At 39.1% G+C, this 20,573-nt stretch overlaps 2 protein-coding genes across 5 annotated transcripts in view; one reads left to right on the plus strand and one right to left on the minus strand.

The window, feature by feature from the left end:
- Positions 1–5,380, minus strand: CRIPT (CXXC repeat containing interactor of PDZ3 domain). The gene is made up of 5 exons (XM_064708952.1): positions 5,231–5,380; positions 3,793–3,858; positions 3,318–3,372; positions 2,570–2,673; positions 1–476 (listed from the first exon to the last, which is right to left on the minus strand). Exons 1-5 carry the CDS (start codon positions 5,244–5,246, stop codon positions 412–414), a joined length of 306 nt encoding a protein of 101 aa, XP_064565022.1. The 5' UTR covers positions 5,247–5,380; the 3' UTR covers positions 1–411.
- The window catches only part of PIGF (phosphatidylinositol glycan anchor biosynthesis class F), a 21,033-nt gene continuing 5,773 nt past the window's right edge, over positions 5,314–20,573 (plus strand). For 2 of the 4 annotated variants that reach the window (XM_064708947.1, XM_064708945.1), the window contains exons 1-4: positions 5,395–5,780; positions 7,406–7,497; positions 8,326–8,442; positions 12,892–13,000. In XM_064708947.1, coding sequence (XP_064565017.1) covers positions 5,553–5,780; positions 7,406–7,497; positions 8,326–8,442; positions 12,892–13,000 — 546 coding nt within the window. In that variant the 5' untranslated portion in view covers positions 5,395–5,552. The other 2 variants (XM_064708946.1, XM_064708948.1) reach the window with 2 other exon arrangements.

Raw genomic sequence — 20,573 nt, forward strand, 5'->3', positions numbered from 1 at the left:
TACAACTAAATGAAGATGCTTTAATGATTTGATGCAAGTTTGTATTTTATACATCTACAAAACATGACCATGAGACAAGCAGAAGACTTGTGATTGGGAAAAAAAAAGTACTAATCTCAAAGATCTCTGTTCTGATGGCAATCTAGTTTCAACCCATCCACTTGCTTCTTCTCCTTCCCTTTGAACTCTAACAGTTGCTGAAAGCCATTACCTTTAAATATCAGTCAACATTAGTGCTAAAACAACAATAACCACAACAACAATAATATGTACATTTTAGGCAAACAGGCTGTCTTTTCCTCTCATTCCAAGTACTGTCATCCAGAAAGTAATATTCACAAATCATTTTAGAGAAAAGTTACTGTACAAAGACACAGAAGGTAAAGTTCATAAAAAGACCAGTCAGTACAATTAGACAGACGTTTGCTTGTAGTTCTTCGTATCCAAGACCTTCTTGCCACACATTGAGCAGATGCCTATAAGTACACAAAAAGTGTCAGTGATTTTAAAATTATTAAAATCTTTTCTCAAAAACAGAGTCACTATGTTTTTGTAAGCATTTTTCCCAAGAAATTGTTCAAATGAGCTCTTAGTAACAATCTATCTGTTCTCAGACAAGTTCTCAATAGATGCTACAAACTTAGAAGTAATATTGTAACTTCTAGTACAAATTAATAGGTGCAGCCTGTGTGTAATCCTTCCTCTGAAGAAAATAAGCTCTATTTTGAGAGCATTATCATTCACAATACTGCTGGAAGCCTCTCTAATTTGCTGGAATGCCTGAAGAGAGCCAAGAAAGACTCACTTCTGACCAAAAGGTAGAAATGGTGTACTGTTAATCATTTTAATTCCTGTACACAAACAGGCCTGAGATGGGCAGACGGCAGCACGACTAAGAAAACACAGTCACCAACAACTGACTGCTAAATGGGGCATTCACAGGTGGGGTGCTTTGGAGAACTGTGGAAGTTCAGAACATGTTTTCATAGAATTAAGGTATTTATAGAGCAGAAGTGAAAAACAATGAACACCAAGAATACTTGACAGTTGAAGTGCTGAACACTGATGTCCCAAAGTACTTTGTCCTAAACTCTATAAGAGTGTCAAGTCAAAAGACCAGAATACCAAAATGTACACAAGTTTGGCAGAGGGGTGGGTTGTCTCAATCTTTCCCTCTCCTTTCAAAGCAGAAAGGTGCCAAGTCTTTTATTTGGCAGGACCACACCTCAATTCACACAAACATTCAACTGCAGACAAAAAATGGATCTACTGCTGCTTTCTCCAAATTGTGTCATAGACTGACATCACGACTGGACACGTTTCTAGCAGTCCATTAGGGAAGAGAACAGCAGAGAACATGGCACATGATTTACTCTGAAGACCAAAATTCAGCCCACTAAATACTGACTTCAGGTTTAAACTGAGGATTAATTAACTTGAGATTGCCTCCCAATTTCAGAGATATGCAAAAGCTGAAGCACTGAGCTGTATGACTGCATTTGCTTCAAGAAGTATGCCCTAATGACATCTTTGATGGTCAGAGCTAGAACCTCAGTTAAAAAAGTTTTTAATTTTATGAAGATAACAGGTTCAGCCTGGAAAGATACACAAAGAAAGATCAAATCCTGAAGCCCACCCAAAGCAGATATAAATTTTAGAATGAGTACAAGGTTCTACAGTATGGGATTCAGGCAGCTGTCTAGGGAGGACTCAGCAGGCAACATTCCTACAGCAGGCTGCTAAACCACTGACACAGTGACACAGCATATATTTATTGAACAATTAATTTCATAAACAAAGCTGGTGAGCTGTAGCTCTACACCTAAAAATCAGTTCACCTCATGCTATAAGAACTCTTTAGCATTAAATCATGTAACTGACTTCATGATGCTTTTTTCCATCCAGGATTTTTAGATTTAGTTATTATAAAAATGGGAGAGAAGGGACCAGAAAAGAGACTGCAACAAGCAACTGAGTTTTAGAAGACCTGGGGTTCTTTGGGACTTTGAGGAAAATCAAACTTGTTAGATGACAGTTCTCTAAGCAATTGCCAAGATTAAATTTCCAAATGTACTGTTTCAGACACCAGAAACATTCCAAAAGAAGCAGAATTACAGAATGACAACGGTTTAGAAAAATCTCCTTCAGTCTGTTGTCATGCCCCACTCAAAACAGCCAACTTGGATAAGAAAGAACAGTCCTGGCTCAGGACTGTTCAAGCCATTCTCTGAATACCTGCTGTAAAGATCCCACAACCTCTGATGGTTCCTGCTACCAGAGTATTTGATCACTCCCAGACTCAAAAATTGCTTTCCTTGTACGTAATTAGAACTTCCCACATTCTAACCTGTGTACATTATTTCTTATTCCATTACTGTGTACCTAAGAGTCTGACTCCATGCTCCCTGTGCCTGCCTAACAGTAGCTGCAGATAGCAATTAAACCTCATCTTAATAAATAAATACAAATTTAAGTGTTGTACTTCTCTTCATAAATACAAATTTAAGTGTTTTACCTCCTCTCTTGTCCCAAGCCAAACTGTGGTATTTTGGCACTCAGTGAAACTCACCTTTTTTATAGGCACATCCTTGACAATAGTGGGACCCTGGCTGGTGGACAGAACTCTTACAAATCCGACATATTGCAAATTTGTTCTTTCCATAAGGATCAAACCTGGGAAAAAGGAAAAATATTTTATTTATGCTTCCTGAAATGAAGTCTTTTTTCTGCCTCATCCTAAAAAGTCTAAGCCAGAGGGTGCAATCAGAAACTCCAGCAAAAACTGTAATTTAGAAAAGGGACATACAATAATTATTTCTAATAGGCTACACAAAGTATGCATAAAAGCTCCCACTTTCCCTATTAAGAGACATTTCTTCCATCACAGACAACAACTTCATGAAAGCAGAACTAAAAATGTTTATTTTTATTAAGATACTACATGACTTTGAACTTAAACACCTTCCTTGGCCCCTTGCAAACAGAAAGTCCTGCAGACATGAAGGAAATGCTCAAGAGATTATCCTGGCAATCTTAGCACAGAAAATAAGTATTCCCGTTTTCTCTCATACAACAGCACCAAATCCTAGCAATTCCAGTGAGAACTGCAATAAAATACTCTATGACTGAGCAGAAATCACCCATGAAATACGTATGGATGTATTTTTACCAACAAATCAAATACCATAATCTCTGCAATTTTAATTTATGAAGTGTATTTTGGACAAGTTTGGAGTGGTTGCCCAGCTATGCAGGAAACAGGCCTCAGTTAGTTTGCTAATTGATGTTCTTAGCCAAAATCAGTGTTAAGTACTAACCTTGCCTTCTTTGAGGTCAATGCCTTGTTTTCATTTAATTTACGACCACCGCTTTCTACAGAAAAAAAAATTAATCAATAATCTTGTTCCAGGCATACTTTAAACATCATCATTTACAACTTTTACACATATGCAAATAAAGTGACAAAGAGAGATAAAAGAGACAAAATATTCAGCACAGCATTAGGGGACAGGGTAACAGAACACTTTATGCTCCATTTAAATACTCTATATATTGTCCTCCCATGCAGGAAGGAAAAGAAACAGAAAACAAAACCAGACAAATTCAATACTGAACAGTTCTGGACAAATAAATTCCCAGAGCATTAAATCAGCATGGGAGGGCAAGTACATGACTTAATATTTAACTTGATTAGTAATATAAAGTTTTGGTCTTAAGATGGTAACATAGCTCAGGTGCCCAACTGGTTTTCTAATACCTCAAAACCAAGCTGCTAAACCTTGCTGAGGTTACCTGTAGTGTTTCTTGCACCATCTTTCCATGTATCAGGAGTGATCACTGTTCCAAGCTTCTTCTCACCTACATAAGGAAACATTACAAAGGAAAAAAACTCAGAAGCACAGAGTCAATTAGGTGGGAAAAGCCCTCTGAATCCATCGAGTCCAACCTGTGACCAATCACCACCATGTAATTGGACCTTGGCACCGAGTGCCATGTCCAGTCTTTCCTGAAGCACCTTCAGGGACAGTGACTCCAGCACCTTCCTGGGCAGCCCATTCCCATGTCTCATCTCCATGACTAGGAAGAAATTCTTCTGAATGTCCAATCTAAACAGCCCCTGGCCCAGTTTAAGGCAATGTCCTCTTGTCCTGTGGCTTGCTGCTGGGCAGAAGAGGCCGATCCCCATCTGGCTACAACCTCCTTTCAGGGAGTTTAAGAGCTCAATAAAGCCATCCCTGCCAGACCAAACAACCCCAACACCCTCGGCTGCTCCTCATCAAAGACAAGTGCTTGTGCTCCAGACCCTTCACCAGCACTGCTGCCTTTCTATGGGCCCGCTCTGCCACCTCAGTGTCCTTTTTGTACTTAGGGGCCCAGAACTGAACACAGCACTGGAGATGCAGCCTCACCAGTGACGAGTACAGCGGGGAAATCCCTTCCCCGGTCCTGCTGCTCACGCTATTGCTGATACAGGACAAAATCATTTAAACTATGCACATTAATACGCTCCACAGACGGAGAACAACAGCTCACACAGGGCCCTGCCGGCAACCGCCACCCGCGGCCTGCCCTGAGCAGCCCGGGACCTTCCTGGAGCCCATTCCCATGTCTCATCTCCAGGACTTGGAAGAAATTCTTCTGAATGTCCAATCTAAACGTCCCCTGGCCCAGTTCAAGACAATGTCACCTTGTCCTGTGGCTTGTTGCCCGGCAGAAGAGGCCGATCCCCACCTGGCTACAACCTCCTTTCAGGGAGTTGAAGAGGGCGATAAGGCCATCCCTGAGCCTCCATCTCTCCAGACTAAACAACCCCAACACCCTCGGCCGCTCCTCATCAAACTTTATGCTCCAAGACCCTTCACCAGCACTGCTGCCCTCCCACGGACCCGCTCCGCCACCTCAGCGTCCTTTTTGTAGTGAGAACTGAACACAGCACTGGAGATGCGGCCTCACCAGTGCCGAGTACAGCGGGGAAATCCCTTCCCTGGTCCTGCCACTCATGCTATTGCTGATACAGGACAAAATCATTTAAACTATGCACATTAATACGCTCCACAGATGAAGAACGACAGCTCAGACAGGGCCCTGCCGGCAACCGCCACCCGCGGCCTGCCCTGAGCAGCCGGGGATCCGCGGCGGCTGCTCCGCTCAGGGCAGCCCTGGATCCCCGCGGGCAGGGCAGGGCAGGGCCCGCCGGGTCGGGCAGAGCCCCCCGTAGCCCCGTACTCACACTTGTCGCACACCATGGCGGCTCCTCCACAGCCGCCGGAGCTTCCGGCACCGCCCCGGAAGCGCCTCCGGCCGGGCCCCGCCGCCTTCCGCAGCCGGGCGGCGCCGCGCGCTCCGCGGTAAGAGGCGGGAGCGACGCCCGCGGCCGCGCGGGGTTTGGTTTTATTTTGAACAAACGCTGTTTCCTGCCCCAAAATGCTCCCCTTGGCCCCCAGCCCGGCCCGGAGCCCTGCCCTGCGCGCCGCGGCCGGGGAGGATGCGGTCCCGGCGCGGCGGTGACGGGGCGGGGCTCGGTGTGTTGCAGGTGCCGCTGCCCGGACGCCATGAGGGAGGCGGAGGTGCGGAGGCTGCTGGCTGCCAACCTGCTCTGCGCCCTGGCCGTCGTCCTGGCCACGCTGGGGCCCGCTTTCCTTCTGGACGGATTCAGCGTGCTGGGAACGCACCTCACGTGGCTGTGTGTCTGTTCTGTTTGTGTTGCTACCCTTAATATAGTCTTGCACTTAGTCCTTAAACCTAATCAGTCTCCTAAGAGACGTTCCTTTGGTCACAAGGTAAGATTTTTTTATTTTTTTAAAATTCTTAAGTTGTTACCAGGCAATACAGAGGGGAAGCAAATTCTCTGAAGTAATCAAATGAGAAAGAAGACAATTTTTGATTTGTCTCATTTTCCATTAGTGAGTTGAGTGCAGCACCTTTTGAAACAAATTTTTCAGTATTTTCATGATGTTAAACTTTCTCTACCTGTAAATAACCTGTTCAGGTGAGTGATTCTGTGCTTTCCTGTTTCTTGTCAGTGCAGCGTTGTTTGTAGTCCCAAGAATTTGTGTGGTGGCAAAATTAAATGGCTCAAAACTCATTTTGCAGTCCAGGCCTGGCTTATCTTCTAGATAAGTGGATATACCAGGAAAAAATGTCATCACACACTTCTCGTGTGTAGTTGTAAGTTTGTAATAACTTTAAAAGGAAAAAAAAAAGTCAGAATCTGACACAAAAGAGATGCTATGCTACAACTAAAAAAATCATATGGAAAAATATTAAAATGTCTGCATTTTAAGGATGAAATGATGAAATTTGCATACAGAAGAATCTAAAGTTGGGAGAAGCTTTTTGTAGTTACACTTTGCAACGGGGAGCATTAAAGATATGAATCCCAATGAAAAACTTTGGAACAGAGTGATTTTGGAGCAGCACATGACTTACCCAGCAGGGAGGGAATTCCCCAGAGTTTTGAAGTCGGGGTAATAGTCTTCTACTCCTGACTTGCTGAGCCAGGCAAGATGTAATGCTCTGAGGTGGTTTTTAAGCATTTAAGTAATCATCCCTGCCAGCATATCTTTGTGTGCAAAGCTCCTGTCTAGTTTTGCTGACTGAGGAGGATGTGAAAAGCACAAAACCATGATGAGAAGGAAGCTAGTGTTTTAACCATCTGTGATTTGAATATGAAGCACACTTCATGTTCTAGGTGAGATTTCATCCCAGGAAGTAAATATAGAAAGGAATAAATATAGAAAAATAAGGGTTCAAGGAAAGTTATGGATTTTGCATTGGTGACCTGATCAGAACAGACCTTACCAGAACTGTTTATCAAGTGTTTTTCTTCTACATGATATAGTGAGTACCCAGAAACTCGTTTAAGTTCATTGAATATTATGTGTTTTGCAGACTTATAGAAAGTTATGGATATTTCTCAAATATATTCAGAATTTAAGATGCCAAGTTCAGGAGGTGCCATGTAGTTTTAGTTAATGTAATGTTGATTCTTTACATAGCAGACTTTTTTATATTGTGTATTTTCTTGCTTTTAAATTTTTTTCACTTTTTGTGAGAGTTGCCTTTTAATCAATGGATATGACAGTCAGATGTAAAACAGAAGTGTAAAAATGTCCAATAAAATTACCTCTGGTTATCTTGTAATTTCTGGTTATATTTTTTGTATGTTTGCCCTGTTTAATGGGATACACAAAAAATTGTAGGTGGAGTGTGATGTTTTTTAATTATTTATTTAAAGTATTAATATCAGGAAAACTGTTTTGAAATGTGCCATGCTATTATATTGTGCTGCAGCTGAAATGAAAGAAGCAATCTGAGTACAGTGCTCTTGATAAGATATAGAGTGTGTGTGTTACTTATGTTCTGGTTTGAAGCATTATTCTGATACCTCATTGCTCTTTTTTAGATATCCAGATTTCTAAAATGCTGTATATACTTTTTCATGTCTTGCATACTGTTTCATGCGATTATTGTTCTTTATGGAGCACCTCTCATAGAGTAAGTCAGAAGACCCTCTCTTTCTCTAAATATTCTAAGGGGCAGCTCTCCTTGCAGGTGTTGGCATAAGTACTTGGGAATTTTCTGGTACACTGAAGTTAAGGGATCAGCTCCTAGCTGGGGGAAGAAGGGTGGCTGTTTCAGCTTTCTCTTGGGTTTGGGTTGTTTTGGGGTTTTTTTTTTGTTTGCTTGTTCAGTTGGTTTTTTTGGAAGCCAGCTCTTGAATGAAAGTTCTGTAAATAAAAATTGTAACACAGTTACAAACAACTGTTTACTTTAATTTTTATGGTGAACATATGGACACAAACACTTTTTGGAGCTTCATTCAGTCATTTTCCCTATATGATTCTAAACCACACATCTTGCCTATTTTTCATCCATTTGATATTAGTGTTCTAACTGTTATGAAAGTTTAAAGGAAGAAGTGTGAAGCAACCTGGGTGTTGAGAGATACACTAAGTAGTTGGCTGACAATAGTTTCATGTAGCTTGGTTTCATGGTTGCTGTCACAACTGGAAAAATAAATGGAAGAATGGAGTAAGTGTCCTAGCACACTTCAATTTAGAACTAATGATCTATGTGAAGTACACCTGTGGTTTTTTAAAAATTGCTACATCTCACTCTTGAGATAACAGCAGAACTCTTTCCAGCTTCCTTTACTATTCTACAGAGTAAGAAGAAAATTTCATTCTTTAATAAGAGGTTTAAGAAAGCACACGTGCTTTCTCAAGTTGAGTTAGAGGGGCTTTTTTCTTCCTGAATCTTGGAACTTTTAGAACATTAGCAACCACCTCACTTAATTTTGTAATATTCTTTTTCTTTTTGTAGGTTAGTGACTGAGACATTTTTGTTTGCAGTTCTTCTGTCTACATTTACTACTTTACAATGCTTGTGTTTGCTGGGACCAAACATACAGGCATGGATACGGGTATTTAGTAAAAATGGGTAAGTCCTAATCTAAAGTTTCTGATATTTCTCTGAATAGAAACTGACAGAATTGGTGTAAAAAATATATAATGGAATTTTTGTAAAGAAAAGAAAACTTCCTGGATGATGGGTGGTTTTTGTATTTGTGGTTACAGATATATGGAAGCTTTTCTGACAAAGAAAGATTTATTTGAAGACACTGATTCAGAAAAACAGCTTTTTATTTTTGGTGCTCAGATGCTAAATCTCACTTTATATGTATTTGAAGGAAGTAAAGTTTCCAGCATATATTCTACTGAAGTAAAAACATTGTGCAGTTCTCTATGATGGTTATCAGATAAAGGGGAGACTGACACTGAGCTGTGCATGGCGAATCTTGCACATGATCCAGTAGTACCTTTGTAAATACGACTTTTAAAGTAGGAATAGAAAGTCAACACAAGCACTGTTTTAAACTTGGATATAATGTTGAGAGTTACACAAGACTTACTGTGTTCTTAATTATGTGATATTAACCCATACTCACTTTTTTAATTTCAAAGAAAGCTGTTTTGAGTGTCACAGTTTTCAAGGATTAATTTTTTCAGGAGTATGTTTAAAGTAAAACAAGTCTTCTAACAGTGTTTTCACCTCCAGTGGTGGCCATGGCATTAGCGTGTATCAAGGAGAATGTATTTTTCAGAAGATTTCCATTTCTTCTGCCTTTTGTCATTCCATAAATAATAGCAGGTTGAAAGAATACACTGAGACATAAAGAGGCTTCACATATGCTTGAGATTCAATGAGATTTTAGTATTCATTCCCTTTTAGTAGTTTGTAATGGTGAAGTCTCATCTCAGAAGACAGCAAAAGGTTGTATTAGACTGCTGACCTATGGAATTATTTTTGGTTTGCACTCTTTAGAGGAGGAGACTTTAATGCTGCTTTCAGGTATTACATTTTGGTTTATCTCAGTTCTCAATTTACTGAAAAATATCTTGAATCCTTATTCAAGTCATTTACACTTTTTTTTTAGTGGAAGTATAAATATACTGTAATAAAAGCAAGGAGTCATTTAGCCAAAATAAATCTTTGCTGATTCACTTGGTCATCTATGGAGGTTTTGCATCTGAAATAACAGCTGAATTGAACAGATGTATGACAATATCAGTCTGTCTTTGTGCCAGGTAGGTTTTGACTGCCTGTTGATTTCTTCCTTTCCTAGTCTAGATCTTAATGCAATTTCAGCACAATCATTGCATTGGAAGCAGTTGTCTTGTTTTGACACTTTTGCTGTGAGGATTTGTCAGTACTTCTTACTAGTGAGCCATGTGACATTATATGAGAAAAATGTTTATTATTAATGATGTTTGTTCACGCTTTTAGTGAATATACACTACAAAGAAATATTGTAGCAGGGTTTTTTATGGGTTGTAGGAAGCTGCTCATTTAAAAATAATCCTGTGTTTTTTCATTTGAAATTGGAACATCTTAGATTTGGGCATGAGATGAGTATAGACGTGATGCATTAAAAGGTTGTCTCTAACTTAACCATGTGGAATGAGGTGGGACAGGTTAAATGAAAGAAAAGGATGGTTAGGTGAAATCAACAGAGCTGCTTTCCTTGAAAGCAGAATTTAGGGAATTGAATTGCACTGGATCAGTTTGCTTGAAAGTCTGATTAGGTGTATAGCTTAGTATGAAAAAACAAATTGTTGTTAAGTACCTGAGTGCAATTTAGACTTAAGTAACCTTAAGCCTATGTGCACATAGAATGTGTGAGAAAAAGTCTGTATATTCTACATGACAAAGCCTTCCATTCTTAGTTAGCTATAAATAGGGCCCTTTTCACTAATTCTGCCTTTGGGAAGGAGTGGGCCCACACCAGCATCTCTGGGCTCCTTACTGTGCCATGGGGAGTTGTGACTGATGTCAGGGTCATGGCACTGCTCATTCTCTGTCCTGTGCTGCTGTGAGTGGCTACAGGGAAGTGGGAGCTGCAGAAAGGGTTATCAGCATTCGTGGCAGCTTGTGGCTGTTATTTAAATGCTCTTTCAGTAACTTAGCTGAAATAGCCTCCTGCATAGCAGTCTTTAAGAAACCAGTTTTTGGGGATTTTTTCCTCTCTCTCCTCTTGGAGACTGTTTGTTTCAAATCACTGCTCTGAGAAATTGTGTTGAAATTATAATAGCAATTATAAGGTGTAATCAGGGTAGAGATTTTATTTGGATGTTGCCAAAACATAGTAAAAAACCCATGACATTAGGGCTTCTTCCTGTTTTCATTATGCCTATTTTATCACTTTGTTTGTGAACTACATACTCTTACAAACATTAAATGCCCCTTGTAAATGTAGGCATTATCACACACCAAGGGCTCCTTAGTATTTAGTCTTGCTGCAGCCAAGAATTCCAAATCTTGCCTGTGAAGGAGCGGTCTCAATAGATTATTTTGTCAGCTAATCTCTTAATTCAAACATTATTCGATGTGGAACTGAATGTACTGTGTAACTTGAAGGGGTTAAATGATTACTTTAGGCTTTTAAAGACCTTTCTGCTGCTGGTGTTCGTTTATTATCTTAATCATTGCTACTTTTGTCTGCAGGGTTATCTTAGTTTAAATGAAAGAAATGTGGAAAATGCAAAGTTTATAGACATTGCTGCAGTTGTCAGTCTTATGCAAATGAGTTTATGTGATGGTTTAAATAATAGCTTCAAAAATCCCAGTGTCAGTCATTCCAAGAAGAAAAGTGAGTACTTAAGTAATGACTTAAAAAAGTGATTGCTCCTTCAGGATGATGCTGGAGGACAAGTCAGGTTGCCTTTGGGTAGCCAGTCCCTGCTGCAGAGGGGTTCAATTAGCAGCTGAAATAGTTGCCAAACTGCCAATGGCTGTTTTTCACTTGGGCACCGTGCCTTGCTAATTCTGTTGCTTTGCATTTGGAACTCGGTCTGATCTCTCCATATGGTACAGCAGTCTCTAGTGAATCTGCCACACACACAAGATGTCTTGTGAGGTATAACTGTACCTCAGTCAGTCCTTGGTGTATTCTGTTGTCTCTTTTGCTGCTTTAAGGTTGTTGTGAATGTTCTCTTCCTTGTTCTGCCTGACAGCTCCCTGATCAGTTATTCAGCTTCTGAAAATAATTCAAAAGAATTTTCTGTGTGCAGACTCCTAAACAGTTTTCCAGTTACATCAGGACTTTTCAGTAAAAGAATCTGTGAACTGGAGTATTTTAAGTTAAAGGGTTCATGTTATTGGAGAAGAAACAGTTCTGCTCAAAATGTCAACCTTGCACTGTCAGTACTGTAGCCTGCAAGACATTTTTTACTGCAAATATTGAAAAATGTTTGCTTTAAACTTGTGAGCAGTTTGGTCAATAGCAAGGGCAGCAGTGTGTACTTGGAAGTAAAGAAATTTTATTCTCTTCAAAACCAAGTGTTCATGTCATCCAACCTAAACAGCACATGCAAAGTTCAGAGTTTACTGTGCATCTAGTCTTTGAGCTATAAAAATGCTCTTTTTTTTTCCTTCATTAGCTGAAGCTAACAGGTGTACATTTATAATCTGAGATGTAGCAAACTTTAAACTCAGCTCTCCTGCTGTACTGGTTTGGAGCAGTGATTCTACTAGTCTGGTTCTGCTGTCCTGAAACTGTGCCCTACTGCATTCTGAACTTCTGTTGCTCTTTTCTTAATTGGTACCAAGTACCCAAATGTTCATGGCCTGAGCAGAGCAATCAGTTGGTGCATTGATGGTAGTAAGCGATCATCTGTTAAACAGAAATCCAGCTTTTCTAAAACTTTTGAAATCAGCAGTGGCAGAAGGCTATAAACTGAGGACTGCAGTAATTTAACATCTCTTATAATGTGTGCCATGAGTGGTGGTGTAAGAGTTCTTTAGTGTGCAAAAAATTATCCTGCAGCCAGTGTACTTGAACTTGGATGCACTGCTACCGAAGGACTCCAATGTGCAGTTACATTTACTTGCAGTGTTTCTTTTCAGTTGATGGAAACTTGTTTTGAAATATTCTCATAGTGGACTTCTGTGTTAAATTTTGAATTGTTGTAGTCATCAAATATGCCTACACCACAGAGTCCTTTGTGACTGTGCTTGTGCTTTTCTGTACAGTCCCACAGTACACTTCCATGTCAGCCTCTCCCTGCAATGCACACAGCTATTGAGATAGATTTATTTGTTCAGTCTAGCAGTGTTTCAAAGTAACATAAATTAGCTTTTGCAGTAAACATCTCAAGGAAAAACAAATCCTGAAAGTGTGGTATTAAAAGATTGTAATTATAGATAAATTATGCAACTTAGATTTTTACTTCCAGTTTGTATGTTTTAGGAGAAACCTTCATGCTATTTATCAAATATGTGAATTTTTGTGTCCGTTTGTAGCCTCAAAAATTTGGGGAGAAATCTGATCTAACTCTCTGCCATGGTAACTTCTGCTATTGTTGAAAACTTCTAACACACTTTTTACAGAGCTATGTCCATATGGGAAAGCAGTCTACAGATTACTTCTGTGTGCAGTATACTTGGAGCTTGGTTTGGAGCATTTCCCATTCCTCTTGACTGGGATCGGCCTTGGCAGGTTGGTATCTGCACCCTTACCATAAAGGTACAAAATATTAATTTTCTGGAGAGGCACACTACACAAAATTGCTCTCAAGCTGTTCAGGTGTATTGTACTTGGTCATAAGCTGCTCCTACAGAGTTATGCCAAACTTTTAACAGCTCTTTGGAAACATCTGTGCTTAGGGTGTAAGGAAGTAAAATGCATTATTTTTGCTTCCAGTTAAATAGGTTCTTTATTACATGCTTGTGAGTGTCTGTTGCATGCAAATTTTATAATGGAATAGAGCTCTAATGATTTGGATAAGAAGAAGCTAGACGAGCTGGAGGAGAAATAGGAGATGATGAAGATGGCTTCAAGTTTGCCTTCAGTCTAGTAGCTTTTATTGTTCACAGGTAGAGAAAGAAATGCTTTCCTGGTTTTAGCTCCCCCCTGTGTTCCATAAAAGCACTTAACAGAAGGTATTTTAAATGGATTTAGATCAGTTTGTGGAAATGGTGTAGCCAAAGCACTGTACTAAACACTTGTGATTTCAAAGGAAGGCAAACATTAGCTTTTTAGTTGAAGAAGAAGAAATGTGAAGCTGGCATTGCAATTCTATCTTTATGAATTCCAATGTTTATGCTAATTTCTTACTATGTTTTTTGGCATGGAGAAGTGATTCAATTAAACATAACTGAAGTCTGCAATTGCCATAAAATGATGGCACTAGTAACAGCTTCTTCCTACATGTGCTCAGTGTTTCCTAACTTTGTCTGGTTACCAAACTCATTCACTCTTGGCTGAGTAGTGTCTACCAGGCCTGTTCTTCAGCAGATGGTTTCAGAGGTTTCTTCCAGAAATCAGTGTAACAGGCAGCACACTTTCCACTGTGATATTGTAGGGATGCTGTGGCTTGCAGCTGCACTTAAAGTTTATCTTCTGTGAGTAGCTCACAGCCTTTATGCCATTAGTCTTTCATTGCAGTAATGTAGTTAGACAGTACAATTTGTATTTCAAAAATAATGAAGGAGTAAGTTAATATTTAAAGCAAAATATTTTCTTCCCTGAAAACACTTGGTTTATTCTTGCTAGATATTTAACCACCAATCTGGCATATGTATGTGTTGACATTAATTAATTGTTGACAGACATGAATGTAACCCAAAAATCAAGGAATTCACTGAAATGCAATCTCCTTCCAAGTCTTTCTCACTTCCCTGTGCTGATGAGAGGCGCTTACTTTTTCCTTAATCAGATGGGATTTTAAAATAGCATGTCTCATCTGGCAGGTGTTGTTTTATTCCCAAAAATCTCAGACTTTGCTAATGTGCTGTGTATAAAATCTCCACCTTTTATGCACCAATGATATGAGGAAAACTTAGGTCAAGGGGCTCTGAGTAACAAAACAAAGACACTAATAGCTGAAGACAGATACTTTAGGTAGAGTTAGTTTTTAGCTTTTGGTCCATTCCCACATGTTCCAATAGTGGGAGACACAAGTTTGATAATGGTCTGAAAACTTTTGCTGTTTGAAAAGTCTTCCAAGTTAATAAAAGACAAACGTGACTGAAAATTTAGCTCTATAATCTACACTTAAATATCTGAAATGATACTGAATGACTCCTCAGAACAGCAAAGCATCTGCAGAAACTTCAGATACTCAGACTTGTCACTGGCTGTTTCTGGGTGTGAATACTCCCCAGTGCTCCCTGTATGTCTGCAATTTCCTTTTTTCTTCACCCTCTCCACCCTCATTTCTGACATACTCCTGATACCAAAGTTAGCAGGGGAGACTTTATGACTCAAGTTCGACATCAAAGATCTTTTGCCTAGATCTAGAGCATTTGCTGCTGTTCTTTCCCTTCCCCTCATTTTTCCCATCCTCACTTCTCCATCTTACACATTATAGAGTTTTGAATAGTGGGATGGGGGAAGAAATTTTTTGTTCCACTTTGAGTCTGACCTGCTTGATCTTTAATGATGTGGGCAGTTCAAGAGCAGCCGTAGAGTGTTTGCTTATCAGTCCTGCAGGCTGCCACTCCAGCAGTCTGAAACTGCAGCTTTAAAGGCTGAGTTTTTGAGATCTGCTGTATTAGGGGAGATGAAAAAAGTTCTTGTTAAAATGTAATGTAGTTTTTTCAAGTCCAGTTGTTTCAGCAGAGCAACACAGTGAAGCACCAAAATTGTAACAGCTCTTCAAGGCAGAAATCAACCTCTTTAAAATAGCTTGTCAAGGATCCTGCTCACAACTCTCAGAAGTTTTCAGTGACCTATTAAAAATCTAATATTTTTGTGAAGGTGATCTCTTAAATATTGGTCACTAAACCATAGAAGTGGGGGCAGGGTCCTGCCTAGGTATTTTCAGTATTTGCCCAGAAAACACTGCTTCCCAGCTTGCCCAGCTCAGGCAAGAGATATATTGTAAATCAGGTTCTGGGGAAACACAAATTCATGCAACAGCTGATGTCTTTTGTCTTTCTCTTCCTGCTGAACAGTATGGGTTCGGCAACCCAGGTATTGCATGTAGTGGCTGCATAGCTGTCTCAGAAATCTTCAGAACCAGGAGACTTTTGTGTTCTTCAGAAGTTCACTGGGCACTGGCACAAAGCCCCTTTTTGCAAGAGTATTCCTTTTGCTACCTGATGTCAGGTGATTACAGAAACTCATAGTGAATTCTTTCACTATAACAATAAAAGAGGAAAAGTGCTTTCTGTGTTGTCTTCAATCTCTTACAGGGGAAAGAGGAAAGATGCTCATAAAAGAGTCTGCTGTTTTTGCAGATAACTATTTACTTTGTGAAGATGATTTTTAGTGCTGATTGCCCCTGAGTGACCTAACCACTTACTGAACATAAAAATACCTGCACATAATGCAGCTGCAGGATTAATAATAATAATATTTTTTAATCTCCCCCAAATACAAGGACTAATGTTTTGCATAGAACTCCACAGAACTTCAGCTGGAATGTTCAGGGGAGCACCTACAGATTAAGTCCCAAGCAAGGTCTGAAAGAAATGTAGACCTTATTGTGACTTAAAAGTAATCAGAACCCAGTCAAAACCAAATTACTCCTAGACATCTGCATGAGGAAAGTATTAAGCTGTTGCGCTTCTGACATCAGCTGCTTCTCGTATTAGCCTAAAAACAGAGAGCTTGAGGATTACAGTTTTGGATTTACCCTTTTCCTGTCCAAAAATGGACTCAAAGGGAGCAGCTTAGTCTTTGAACTCAAGACCAGCTTCTGAGATAAAAAGAGGTTTCATTAGTGATTGTTTTCCTTTTTGTATTTTAGCCTTTGTGCTGTAAACAATTGGTTTTTTGATCTGTAGTGGAAGTGGTTCTGCTTTAAAGCAGAAAATGTGGTTTAAATCTTTTTCGTTGGGGAAGACTAAAGTGTTATTATTATTTTAGAGAGCAATGTTAAGGCCTTTAGGCCTGCTTATTGCAAAATCTGGTTCTGATGTTTGTATTGATTGTTGTTAGTATTTGTGGTGTAACAACATGCAATAGAAACACAGCTGCATTGCTACCTGTAACTTCAGACAATTCATTATTGGCAGATTGTCACAGAAAAATGGAGGTTGGTACTACAAGAACTGGATGGATCAGAAATAATTGAGAAATATCACTTGATAAAGCAAACCAGAAGGGTTTTGTTTTTGCCCTTTGGCTCTGTTGGCAGCCCTGGAAAGTCAAAAGTTGTCAAAACCACAAAATATCCAGCTGGTACAGAAATGTGGGATAAAAAATGCTATTGACTTAGCTTTGTTACAGCAACATAATATGAAACAAGCTATACAGAAAAATTCACTGTCTCTTGAATTGGCATATTTTTCCACTTAATTGGAATTTAGCACTTAATCAAATCTGGTGTCTGCAGTCAACTTTTCAATTGAAAAATCATTCACAAATGGGGGAATGTAAAGCTGCTTCTGTGAAGTCTGGTTTGTTGATAGAAAGGTCTTCAAATGGAAGTGGTCTGTAGTGACTCACCTAAAGCAAACAAGAGGTTGGAGGCAGTTGGAGAATGCTGGAATCCCAGCAGAGTATTAAATAAAGCTGTCTGCACTATTCTGTGAGATACTTACCTGAATTGCCACGCTCACACCTACCACAGTTCTTCTGCTTTGGGTCCTTCAAAGAAAAAGCAACACTGGTTTCATTTTTTGCTACTGTTTCCCTGCCCTTGGCAGTCTGTTTTGAGTCTATCATATTTTCCTGCAAACTTCATAGAAGAACTGGAAAATTACCTGGTAGTCATTGCTTTACATTGTGGTTGAGATGTATCAGTAGAAGTTGTACTTCTGTACTATTACCTGGGTCTTACCTGGTCAGAAAATCAGATGTCAGCGTCCTTTATCTTTCACTAGAATTTGTTTTTACTTCCAAGTACTTCAGGGTTCTGGGGAGTAAACCTGATGATGAATTTCATAAGAAGAATTCCAATTGATCTGCTAATGACTAAAGCCCAAATTCATCCTTAGTTATTTACAAAGCAAAGGAAACATGTTGCTTCTTTATAGGTGCATCTTGTGACATGCAACAAAACTGAGATAAATACAGATGTCTCAGAAAATTTCACTTTATTTTCCATGTTTATGTTTGAAAAATATTGCATACAGGGGATATTCAGATTAGTGTGCCTCTCTACCCTTAAAAATAATAATGTTAATTGCATTTTTTAAGCATACAACAACTTCTATGCTAAGTAAATATTACTTAACAGGAACAGAATATTGTTTCAGAAATAAACTAACATTAATTTTCTGAATAATGTTTGAGAATGGAGATGAAAAAAATATAAAGCATTTCTGTTAGAACTATAAAATATATTGTTGAAAGTCAGTTTGCGTGTCCTATGATTTGGGTTTTTTTCATTATTTTGTTGTTTTTAAAGCATTTTTTAAGCATGCCATATATGTTACTCCTCTGCTAGCTTTAAGAAAAATTTTGTAACTATGCAAAACAGTTGGTCAGGGATGCCTAGTCTGTTGTTATTCCTGCTTGTAGGTCTAGAATTCAGCTTATCTCAGACAAAGGTAAAGATAAATGCCTTACAGAAATGCAGTTTAGGCACTACAGTAGTTACATTTCTGTATTAAGAACAAAACAACAAACTTAACAGGACTTGTTCTGCCAGGCATGTTTCAGTTAGACTGGTAGACTAATTTTGCCAGTGTTTTGAGATTGTTATCCTATTTTTCAGAATTTTTAAAGCAGTTTGCAATACTTAATTGTGATGATTTACGTAAGGCTGTTCTAGATGATTTAGAGTTGTACATCCATCTCAAGATGCCTCTAGGCTGCTGAAGCTCAATGGGTATGTAAGGGTTACAGTTAGCCAGGACAGTTCTACAAAGAAATAGAAAATAACTTCTGTTTTTACAGTTGTTTAGTTTTTCCAGATTGCCTGTTTCAAGTTGATGGAATGCTTTTAATAACCACATGTGATCAGGATATTGGCTTCATGTGTCACTGAGAAGTGGAACCTCAAAACACACCACCACTGAAACAGGAGGGGATGATGTAGAAGTTCCTAGGCACATCCTTTCTCTACTCAGCTTGAGGAAACTAGTTGCAGAACAATGTGGTATAGTTAAAGATCAGCACACTTTATATGTGGTGGAACTATTATTTCAGGTACAGCATTTGCCACTGACAACAACTGGATTTAGCTCACTTTATTTAGCTCCTCAGTTTATTGCATGTTTTGATAACACACTTTTATATCAGTCTCTGTGTTTGTTGTGTGCGTGCCCTCCCATACATCCAGGGTTTTTTGGTAGCATAATTTTGATCTGTAGTGCCTGTTACAAGTGGTAAAAGGTGACTTTGAAACAATATTCTGCTTACAGTGTTATCATTAGGTAGAAGTAAAATTGCTATATTCCTACTTCATAGTGGATACTGCAAGCATAATAGGTAGTGCTGATATAGCTCACCTGAGTTGACTGACTGCCATGTAATTTAGCCAATATGACTGTAAATATTAGCCTTAGATAGCTCTCAGACATTTGTACCCTGAAAAATAATCCTGAGAATCTTGCATACAGTTCTTGGTGCTTACTCAAGTAAGCTGAAATGGGACTTTAAACTTTCACTCTACTTTGGTTCTTCTTAACACAACTCAGAGAGTTTCCTTCTTGTATTCCTTTTTGCATTTACTTCCTACTATGAAAGTTTTTTTATAAGAGAAGTTGCTTAATATGAGAACAAGGGATAATGCACAATTGGAGTTGTTTTAAACAGAGGTAGAAGCTTGTTCCACTTTAGTGTGGTTATCATTGTTTATTTAATAATGTGTTTTCTCAATGTAAACCTTAATGGTGAGATCAAAGGCTGTTATGCTTGCTATAACTTTAGAGCACAAATCCATGAAATCAACTTCTAGTTACAAATGCCAGCCTGAAAAAAGCCTCACACTTTCTTCTTGGTGTGTGCTTGTCAACACACACATTCTGTACAATGTGATAAGACACTTGTAGTTAACATGTGCATGCAACCAAAATAGATTAAAGGCATGTACTGAAGTTTTTGAGACAGTACAGACTAAACAATCAGGAATTTAAGGCATGTTAGAAACAGGAAGGGAAAATAATTGTGCTCATTTATTCAGTTTTAAAATGAAACAAAAATTATTACATAGCCTTCTAATTGACAGTCAGAAATTAGTTTTTTGAAACAGTAAGCATACAAAAAATTGTGTTTAGGGATATGAGAAAAACACTCTTAAGTTTACTGAAGAGTAAGTACAGTAGATTGCCCCACTGTATTTGCATTTGTATAACCAAAGTTCCAGCAGGCAGCTGCTTACTTCATAATATCTTTAAAAACTTTGTGTTGCTCCTGTGGTCTATAAGCTTCTGGCCCTTGTGTCCTTATCAATGTCTATGTAATTCCCTTGCATGGGATGCAAGACTCGTAATGGATGACAAAACTGCCGTGCAGTCAGAATTCTGGTTTAGCCAGCTGCATGCACAGTCCAGCAGAGCTGGCTACCTTGCTGGGGTCCTGCAACATGCTCTGCTTTCCATGCAGTGTGCTAAGCATTCTCACATCATAGAATCTTAGCTGTTCTAAAGAGCACTGAGGAAAACTAGCTCATTTGTGTCCTGAAAGGTTGGCAATTCCTATTTTGAGTCATTGTTCTTAAAATGAGTTCTAATATACACTAAAAACCTTGCAGTTCTGCAGGTTTATTAAGCTAGCTTGAAGAAATTCCTGTGAAGTCCTAACACTGCTGCCTGATGAAAAGGCAAAAAGGGAATTTAAACGAATAGCAGAAGTCAGAATTGCTTTGCATTAAACACTGCCTCATGCTCTGCCCATTAAAATGCATTTTTTGTTCTAGGTAAGATTTGTTTTTGCCAAGCTGCTGTTCAGGTTCCTAGTAATCATCTACAGGTTGTTAAAATTGCCCTTTTCACCATGCATTTGATATGTAAAAAACTGATTCTTCTTGTGTTAGGCTGTGAAAATGGTAGGTAGCTGATGCTTTCCAGCTGCTGAGACAGATAAGGCATTTCATGACAGTTTCATGAAAAATGTTCTATTCTATCTCCTGCACTCCCCACACTTTTCTCTCCTTATCAGCCTTTTTTCCCCTCAG

The sequence above is a fragment of the Zonotrichia leucophrys genome, chromosome 3 (genome assembly GCF_028769735.1).
Source record: "Zonotrichia leucophrys gambelii isolate GWCS_2022_RI chromosome 3, RI_Zleu_2.0, whole genome shotgun sequence".
NCBI lineage: Eukaryota > Metazoa > Chordata > Aves > Passeriformes > Passerellidae > Zonotrichia > Zonotrichia leucophrys.

Coding starts and splice junctions, on each gene's coding strand:
- CRIPT (XM_064708952.1), bottom strand. Junction 2,674..3,317: donor TTGACCTCAAAGAAGGCAAG/GTTAGTACTTAA, acceptor CCTTTTTCCCAG/GTTTGATCCTTATGGAAAGA. Junction 477..2,569: donor AGGATGTGCCTATAAAAAAG/GTGAGTTTCACT, acceptor GTGTACTTATAG/GCATCTGCTCAATGTGTGGC.